This window comes from Phanerochaete carnosa (genome assembly GCF_000300595.1).
Source record: "Phanerochaete carnosa HHB-10118-sp unplaced genomic scaffold PHACAscaffold_6, whole genome shotgun sequence".
NCBI classification, from domain to species: domain Eukaryota; kingdom Fungi; phylum Basidiomycota; class Agaricomycetes; order Polyporales; family Phanerochaetaceae; genus Phanerochaete; species Phanerochaete carnosa.
Window position 1 is genome coordinate 3,499,493 of NW_006767633.1, and position 9,450 is coordinate 3,508,942.

Sequence of the window (9,450 nt, forward strand, 5' to 3'; positions counted from 1 at the left end):
AGAACACATTGTCAATGGTTTTTGCACCATCGGCCGAGCATACGCCAAAGCACCTGTGGCGCGAGGCACGCCACCGGTCGAGTCTTAACAGCGCAGCCTTTGCACACTGTTGTTGAATATTTCCCGGGCTTACACTTCGGCTACAATCTGCTTCCTGTCCCGTTCCGACATGCGCTCAAAATTCAGCTCCTTCCTCGCGAAGATCTGCGTGCTCGTATGCATAAGCAATGATCAAACCAAAATTTGTGAGCTGCTCACCACACCGTCCGCCTTTCTACTGACTTTGCGGATAATACCAAAAGAACCATTGCCGATGATGTCGAGGGGCTCATAGAGCGCGAGCGGGGATGACATGACAGGCACAGGTCGTGTGCAGGACAGTTCTCACGCTGTATTGGTCTTTATCTTCGTCGTGATAGTCGTCCCCGTCGTCGTGAGAAGGGTGCTCACCGCGGTCGTCGTCGATGTGGATCTCTGACACGAACTGGGCGCTACTTGGATGTGAACTCTGACGCTGAATCCTCGCGTTCTCAAGAATTGGATCACGTGAGCGTGGCTGACCCCGCATTGACAAGGACCCCGGCCGAGGCAGACCGATTCGACGCGCCCGCGTCAGAGTTGACCTTGTCTTTGTCTCATATGAACAAAATTGCAACCAAATACCATGGTAATATCCACATCAGTGGCTCATCTTCACGTCATTATGTATCTCCTTGTTACTGCAGCGACAACGGCTAAGATCTGGCATGACACCGCCATAGGAACAGACCTGTGGCCAACAGGAGGGGGTATTACCCGCGCGAAATTGTTAGGGCCGGCAGACTTCAAAGCTTCACCCCCTCCCCTTCATGGTCATTTCCCTACTTGGTGACTACAAGCAGCTTGAATGTGGCGAAGCGCAGTGGGGCAAATGCAACCCAAGCTTCGTCAGGACTAGCAAAACCCTATGAACTTTGACAGTGATCGATACCCCCTGGATATTGCACACTCTGTGCACTGTCTCGTGTGCAGTAATTGTTACTGAATAATGCCGCCATTTTCTCATGCTGCTCATACTCTTCCACAGATGGGTGCCGCCTTTTGTGGGAGCGCCTGACGAAAAGTACTCTCGCCGCTCTCGGTAACCTTTCAATCAGACACCTCATTGTCACCATAAAAACGAACGACGTTTCTTCCTTGTCGTTTATGCTATGACCTTCCAAGCCCTCAAGCTAGCTTCAAGAAATATCTTGAAGGATTTGCACCATGAGAATATAGTACGGTATCATGACCGCTACGTTGACCGCGATGCGGGCATCCTCTACATCCTCATGGAGTATTGCGGCGGCGGCGACCTCTCGAGCATCATCAAGCAGGCTCAACGACACCAACGCCCCATCCCGGAAGATACTGTCTGGAACTACTTCATGCAGCTCTGTCTCGCGCTGAGCTACTGCCATCATCCGAACGGACAAGGGCAGGGACGTTTGAGCGGGGGACCCGACAGTGCTGACGAAAAGGGAAAACGCGCGCAAATTTTGCACCGGGATTTGAAGCCGGATAATGGTGCGTTTTCCGCATAAAAGTGTCAAAGACGCTTATGAAATATGCTGTGTCGCATACACGCAGTGTTCCTCGATGAGAACAACTGTGTCAAACTTGGCGATTTTGGCCTGTCCAAGGCTCTTTCTCAAGCGAGTTTTGCGCAAACATATGTCGGAACGCCCTATTACATGTCCCCTGAGCTCATGCAAGAGAAAGCGTACGACTCTAAGTCTGATATCTGGTCTCTCGGCTGTCTCATCTTCGAACTCTGCGCACTCAAACCGCCGTTCGCGGAAGCGAAGACCCATGCCGAGCTGAGCATACTCATCCGGAACGGCCGCATCCCGCCTCTACCCAAGGGCTACAGCCCCGCTCTCTCAAGTGTCATCAAAGCCATGCTGAACCTCAATCCCGCGATGCGGCCAAGCGCTGCGCAACTGCTGCAGCACGAGAGGCTAGATCTCGCGTTCAAGGTCGCAGAGACGCAGAAGATGTACGTAGGAGCTTCACTCCAACGAGTCAGAGCTGACCAACCACAGGTTGAACGCTGTTAAGGTGCACAAGACAAACGTCGTCGCGCGCGAACGAGATATCGCAGCGCGAGAGGCAACGCTTGTCGAAAAGGAGAACACGCTGACATCGTTAGTCGCGGTGAAGGACGCCGAAATTACATCGCTTCGTGCACTGCTAGCGACGGCAGAGGAGAGTCATCAAGCGAAAATCCGTGAAGCTCTGCTTAAGCGCGAGGAGGAGCTCCGCGCGATGGTGCTCAAACACGAGGCGGACGTTGCAATGCGCATGGCCCGCCGCGAAGAAGAAATCATGGAGTCTGTCCGGCGGCGCGAGGAAGAGATTGCGAAGATGTGGGCTGACTGGGAGCGCGAGACGCGGGAGGGTATGGCGCGCGCTGTTGAGGAACGCATGGCCTGGGTCGAGACGCAGACCGCCGAGCTCGAGAAGGAGCGCGACCGCTTGCTAAGCGCACACACGGAACTTGAGCGCCGCTGCGAGCAGGCTGAGAAAGAGCTCGCCGCGAGTCGTCGCGAGGGCAAGACCCCGCTTGAGAGCGTCAAGAATCTGATGCGCCAGCCATTGTGGGACGAGGAGACCGTGCAGCAGACGCCGTTGAAAAGCAAGCCTCCTATCTTCGAGACACCCATACGCGCAAACACTGCGGATTTCAGCCCACCAAGTGCGATGAAGGGTGTTGTACTCACAGCGACGGGCCAACACCTTGCCACGCCGAGCCCTGCCGAGTTTGCGAAACTTTTTATGGAGACCCCCAAGGTCTCACTCAACTTCGCGCAGATCTTTGACTTCGAGAGCGATACGGACGACTACGATGCTGAGGGATACGAGACGGATACACACGTTTTGCAGAGTCTTGCTGCGACCATTCGAGGACGGAAGCGTGCACAGATGCATGATAGCGAGCCCGACGAAGACGATGAGGACGAGGACGTTGAACGCACACCCAAGCAAGCTGTGCAACCTCTGGTCAAGCCTACAGGGCTCCGGCGACCGTCGATACGCGCGTCGAGCTCGCGGTCTCCGATTATCGAGTCGATATCGGCACCGTCAATTCCTTCATCATCGTCACGTCCGTCATCCCGTCCATCATCCCGCGCAAGCTCATCCTCAGCAACCTCGACGGTATCATCATCTACAGTGACAGCGCGTACCAGATCACGAGCACGCCCTGCTACAGGCGCAGGAACACGCTCGACAGGCTTTGTGCCCTCGCGCGAGACGCCCGAGTACGACATATCAGACGAAGAGAATTTGCCGAGTCCATTCCTGAAGAAGATCGACCGCGAGCGGATAGCACGTACCGCATCTGTACCTGCACTGCAACATACCATGAAGTCTGACGCACATGTTGCCTCTGCGCTTCCACGCACGCGGACAGCGAACGCACGCAAGAGCGGCCCAAGCACACTACGCGCTGTCGCCGTTGTCAACGCCGCGCAGGCTGTGAATGGGCACGGAACTACAACCAACCGCAGTGCAGGCAACGCAGGCGCACGCGCCCCGAGTCGCACAGCGAGTGCGGCGCCGACAGTGCATGCGGGAGTACGGACGAGTATACAGAAGGCTCGAAACGCCAGCGAGGATGCGAGGAAAGCTCTTGCGTTCCGAGCGTAGTGATTTCCTTTGTCTTTTCCGCATCTACTTCGAGGATAGACTCAACGGATGACATCAGCCAGCGTTATTTACCTTAACAGTATTTTCCTTCTCGTCGCGGCTTTGGTTATTTCGTCCGCACGTGCTGTTGATTAAGCTCCCAGCTCTTGCGACACCTCCCCCCACTCTGGATACTGCCAACGTCATTCGGTTCTGCCACCACCCTGCATTGTTCGCCGTCATATTGCATCCGCTCATCGGATGTCTATCCATGCAAACGCACATAAATTCTTAAGGATATATACCCCCCTTCCCCCTCCCCTTCGATTGTATCATTTTATAATGCAACTACTGCGACATGACGTTCTGCCTTGAGCTTTGGGCACTTGTTTGGTGGGGATTGATTTGTGAGTAGTAAGTGTGCTCTTGGTGGGTGTCTGGGCTTTACGTTTGGCAATATGGTAGGGAAACTCAGGCTATATGAAGGTATGTATTCGACAGCGTCTCGTCTCTTTAACGCTAATGATTCATTTACACTATGGGCTAGCCTCGGGAGGATTCTGAGTAGCAGTGCCCTTTTGAGGACCATCCTGGTTATTACGAGCTACCGCTGGGTCCCGCCCGGGGCATCAGCCGAAGGCCGGGTCTAACCGGAGCTGAACTTCGCCAGGAGGCATGACCACCAGAAAACGTGGTGCTCTCTGCTGCTGCACCACGAAACTCATACATACGCTCCGGCGGAGCGGCGGGCTATCGGCACTCGAGAGGGTTCGTTTACACCAACGCTCGAACTTTCAGGTAGAATCCAACGCAAGGGATAGTATTGCTAGACGGATGGCCAGCTTTTTTACAGGGAGCCGGCAAAAGTCTGCGCCGGCGGTTCACTAGCCTCACGAAGAAGAAGAATCAGATACATGTCAATATTTGTCACTGCCCATTTGCCGGCACGGTCGACTTGTATACAGCACGGAATCAGACTATGCGAGCTCTGACAAAGGAGTAAGCTGAGCCATCGGTTTCCAGGAACGGTGTCGTACGTTAAATTTTATCAATGTAAGGACAAAGACACGTTGTCTCACACGAGATCTTAAGGTGTATCGACCTTTGTATCTTTGGTCCTCCTGCCCACATGGTGGCCGTTGTCCCCCGTTGAAAGTGGAGTCATTCAATGCACTACCTGATTACTATCTGTAGCACGTCTTCGCTCAATGCATCCAGTGCGACGCCTGGGCCACAGAGCGAGGTGTTGCATGTGGCCTCAATGCTTGGTATGCAGGAAGGCTATTAGTTTTCGGAGGTACAAGTATCTTGCGTTTGGAGGGTTAGCCTTCACCCATCAATATTCCTGCTACAGTCGAACCGTCATCTAAGCCATGCCTTCTTCGATATCATACAATCTAGTCCCTCTAACGACCTACCGAGCCAGGTGGGGCAACTTCAACCTCAAGAACGCTGTCACCATAGTGTGCGAACTCGCGCTGAACAACCCTGAATTTCACGTCAAAGCCTTCGCTCCCACATTCGGCGAGCAGCAGGTTCTCCGCCACCTTGGCACCTGCGCGAGCGGCGACAAGGCGCACTGGATGCCCAGTAGGCGTCCTCAGTCGCCCGCCGACCGAGCGGAGTTCGAGGATCCTGGCGACAACTTCGAGCTCTGGGATTGCTGCCGGCTCATTCGGGAGGGCGCTCTCGTTAACGGCCTGCCCATCCAGTACGAAAAGTTTTTCTACGACACTGGACTCCGAGACCCCGTCCAGATCGTGTACACCGCAGAGCTCGGAAGCCGCGGGCCCTTCCCGCGTGATGAGCTCGACGCCGTCAACGCCTGGTTCGACTATATTTGCACTGATCAGTTCGCTCAGGAACATGGCCCGCTAGACAAGTTCGAGTATAGCACCTTCAGGCTGCTGAAGCGCAACGTTCAGTTCTGGTGCATGGAGAAGGCAGGCTGGAGTCCGAAGACTATGCTGTCCTTTATTGGCTTTGATAGATCGTCACCCACATTGTCCTGAGAATTTTATTTCTTCCAGATTTTTGTGCCATCTCTGCATTTGGAACTTCGCATGTCAATAGTCTAACAATACACCATTCCTCGCTCATAACTAGAAGCAAAACGTAAATGACCCATACCTTGGACCTTAAGATCACTGCTTCACGACCGAACTGACTTCTCGATGAGATGAACTTGAATACCCTTCAAATTTCCTTCGGGACACTGCTCCCGTAGCAAGCCTTTCAAAATAATCTAAGCGGGACGTAGAACGGATTGAATCACGACCTCGCCATGCTGGCATAATGCATCCTTGATGGCTGTACACAGCCTTAGTAGTACCAATCAATGATGGCGAAGAGTAGAGAACGTCGCATATGCATAAAGCATAAGAAAAAGCTATACCATAGCTCATCAAAGTTCGTGAACGTCATGAAGCAACGAAGGTACGGTACTAGTGGATATATGGTATGGCAAACAAAGAAGCATTCAGAATACAAGTGAGAGTTAGCGACGAATACAAACATGCAATGTAAAAATATGATAATGCGAGTTGAGATACCGAAAATGGACAAAGTCCTTGGTGGGAATAAAATGAGTCCCGCGTTTGCTCATCCCATAAGCTTAAACTGCACGACCGTCCGCAGGCCAGGGAAGTATTTGTGCGAACGATCCCAGAGGATAGAAATGCGAAGCTCGCCTTGCATACGCTTCGCGAAGACATCGAAAACCTGATCATCCGCCTGGCTTCCGTCGACAGGTCCCCGCTTGGCTGCGACGTCATTCTTGAATTTCTCGACTTCAAGCGCCACGTCGGGAGAAGTTGCTGGAGCGGGCACGTCCTTGCGCATGAGGGGCAGAGGCAGGAGCACTTCGTGTTCACATGCGTACTGGCCAATGATTGCCCCGTCTGGCCGAATGTCGTAACCCGCGAGCTCAAATACAATGCCGAGCGTACGTCCGGCTTCCTCTTGCACAAGCTGGATCCGCGAGGCGACCTCGCCACCCGCCGGATCTGCGATGATCGAGAACTCGCCGTCGAAAGAGAAAAAAGCCGGTTGAGCGTCTACTAGCGCTGCTCCCGGAGACGGAACTTGTGCCAGCTGTCGCACTTTGAATTGCATATAGTGCGTTGTCGCCGTCACGAAGCTGAGCAGCCGAGTGCGCAGCGCGTCGAGCATCGCTGGTAATGTCTGGTACAACGGGCCGCGCACCACGTTATCGGGCACGATCTGTAAAAACAAGGTCAGACCGGTATCCGTAAATTAGATAGAGGAAAGGCGCTTACAACGCTGGTTGCAACCCTCGCACACCTCTGCGCCTCGACGCTTGCAATGGTCGCGCCCTTGAATGTTAGTTTAAGTCTCTTGAATGGCACCTTGTTCTTCTGATGCTCAGGCCGCGCAGGCAGCTCCAGATCCTCATCATCCTCGTCCGACGCCAGCCCGACCTCGCCGTACCTCCGCTTCCTGCTCTGCCTCCGCGTGCGCGTACGGCACGCTTCACACATCTTCCAGCGGTATAGCGCTTCAGGTGGGAGCAGTGCCTTGCATGTCCGGATTGCACACACCCTCTCGAGGTCAACTCCGACGTTGGCATCGTCTCCGTGCGCGAAAACGGGGCTCCCTTGGCGCCGCTCGCGCGACCGGTCCCGAAGGCGCAGCCGGCAGGTATGGCACATCTTCCACTTCGAACAGGCTGCGAGTAGGTTGTGGCACTTGCTCCGCACACAGACGAAGCCCTTCGGCCCTGGCAGGTACGAACCACCTTTCTCGGCAGCGCTCCGCCCACGCATGACCTGTGTAGGCTCCGCGTCGGAATCATTAGAATTATCGTCGGATGACTCGAGTGGTGTCAGCTCTGAAAGATCGCTTTCCCATAAGTTCTCGTTATCTTCTTTGCGAGAATAATGTGGAGCATGAGGCGTCGGAGGAGTTAACAATGATATTGAAGCAAGAGGCAGCTCCGGTGACGAGGATGGCGAGAGTGGGGACAGTGGAATGGATGCTTTGTCAATATCAGGCAACGTAGCACGAGGCGAAGACAAGTTAGGGGAAACGCGAGTCGCGGTAACCGGTGAGCTTTGGCGCGACGACGGCGGTGGCGTCGGCAATACAGACTGCCCCGACGTTTTGGTCTTCTCCCGCTTGCCGTCTCGCTGGCCCATGGCAGGCACAGCTGACGGCTCGCTCGCGCGCCTGCTCCTGTCTCCCGTCTTGCCAGTCCAGCCTTGCACTTCCCAGACGTGAGGCTCAGACTGGCGCCTGCTTACGTCCTTCGTCTCAACCACAGGAGTCCACCTCAGAGGCTCGGATGGAGATAATGTCTTTGGTTCCTTGTTGCTAAGGCATTTCGTGCAAAAGACCCAGGGATGGCTGGGGTCGAGCACAACAGTGCAATCCTGACGACGACATGAGCGTAAGACCGTAGTAGCCGGCGAAAAAGCCGTCGCCGCATGTGCCGCGGGGGGTGCGGGCGCCACCTGGGGGTCGTTGGGGGGTGATCGTGAGGGAAGACGGAGAGTGAGTCGGGGCCGCTCAAGTGCGCCATGGTTAGCGACGTTGGAAGATTCGGGAAAAATATCAGCCGCAATAAAAGGAGGTGAGACACCAGCAATCGAGGTGGAAGTAACAGAACGATGTGGTAGAGGCTGGAATGTAAATGGCGTTGGCAGCATGTTCACATTCGCCCGTGCCTTCATTAGCTGTCTCCGCAAGGAAAGAGGCACTTCTTCGGGCGATGATGGCTCGATAGCGTTAGAGGACAACGGTGAATAATTACTGTGAGGTGAGACTGCATCTTTGGATATCTTGAAAGGCGAAGGTGTAGGTGGAACGATGTATTCGCCGCGATCGTTGAAGTGCGGTGTCTTGCTGAGAGCCTCGATAGCTTTCTCGGTCTCCCCCCATCGCAGAAGCAGAGCTGACGGAAAACTGCGCATGTCGAACATCGACAGCGGCCTAGTGAATACCGTCGGGTGAGGTTTACTCGCGCTTTGGATCTTTACGTTTGCTTTGTGCTTCGGCACGACTTCGGCGACACCGCTTTGGCTTCGCTCCCTGCCTTTGTTGTTGTGTTTTGCGCTTTTCCGAGCCTCTCTACCTGCCATCGCTGTGCCCGCGACTGGTCTTGATGCAGCTGGCTCCTTTGGCTTGGTCGCAGCTCCGTACAGCTTCGGTAGCTTGATCGTCAGCGGCAGATCACCCTGGCCGCCTTCGTGCCTAGAAGAAACCTTTAATTCGACGAGCCGAGCGTGAGGCTGACCGCGTAGCTGACTGGCAGTATGCGGTTGGCTCAGAGGGAGGCTGGCAGATTGGCTGGGTTTTGAAGAGGGCAGACGCACTGAAGACTTCGCCGAGCTGTATGCAGCATTCATAGAGAGCATTCTGCCTTCGCAAACGGTGCATATAACGAACTGAGCGGGGTGTACCACCGGGGGAAGAACGACAGTTCGGGCGCAGATCGCGCATTTAGGTTTCTGATGTCTGTTTAATACCTCAAGAGATGTGAGGGAAGTACCCGCAGAACTCACCAGCGCGCCCTTTGCATGCACATTCAGGGTGTATCTCAATCTCTCCCTCTCCATCTCGTGGTACTTCCTCTGCTCGCAGACGAAACACAATTCCGATGGTCGTGTCGAGTCCACCGGCCACGGGCATCCTGGCGAGGAACACGCGTTATTGGTTGTTCTAAACGTGTTGAGCTTCACGCCGCCGTCGCATGCTGCAACGTTCCTCAGCGTGGTGAGCTCTGGCTCTGGTGTCGATGCGAGACTGGTGAGGCTGCTAGGAGTCGAAAGCGCGTCGTCGGCC

General features: G+C 54.6%; 4 protein-coding genes across 4 annotated transcripts; 2 read left to right on the forward strand and 2 right to left on the reverse strand.

Annotated features, from left to right (window-relative positions):
- Nucleotides 1-129: 129 nt before the first annotated feature.
- On the reverse strand, nt 130-476 carry PHACADRAFT_147200 (uncharacterized protein; the record flags this gene model as incomplete). The annotated part of the gene is made up of 2 exons (XM_007397524.1): nt 259-476; nt 130-204 (listed from the first exon to the last, which is right to left on the reverse strand). Exons 1-2 carry the CDS (start codon nt 352-354, stop codon nt 130-132), a joined length of 171 nt encoding a protein of 56 aa, XP_007397586.1. The 5' UTR covers nt 355-476.
- A 714-nt stretch (nt 477-1,190) lies between these two features.
- PHACADRAFT_147201 (uncharacterized protein) lies at nt 1,191-4,136 on the forward strand (the record flags this gene model as incomplete). Its single annotated transcript, XM_007397525.1, has 3 exons — nt 1,191-1,545; nt 1,609-2,017; nt 2,064-4,136. The coding sequence occupies 3 exons, from the start codon at nt 1,191-1,193 to the stop codon at nt 3,667-3,669; spliced, it is 2,370 nt and encodes a 789-aa protein (XP_007397587.1). The 3' UTR covers nt 3,670-4,136.
- An 885-nt stretch (nt 4,137-5,021) lies between these two features.
- On the forward strand, nt 5,022-5,660 carry PHACADRAFT_210682 (uncharacterized protein; the record flags this gene model as incomplete). The annotated part of the gene is made up of 1 exon (XM_007397526.1): nt 5,022-5,660. One exon carries the CDS (start codon nt 5,022-5,024, stop codon nt 5,658-5,660), a length of 639 nt encoding a protein of 212 aa, XP_007397588.1.
- A 1,250-nt stretch (nt 5,661-6,910) lies between these two features.
- On the reverse strand, nt 6,911-9,133 carry PHACADRAFT_259080 (uncharacterized protein; the record flags this gene model as incomplete). Its single annotated transcript, XM_007397527.1, has 1 exon — nt 6,911-9,133. A coding segment is annotated over exon 1 (335 nt), but the record flags the coding sequence as incomplete, so codon positions are not given.
- Nucleotides 9,134-9,450: the final 317 nt, after the last annotated feature.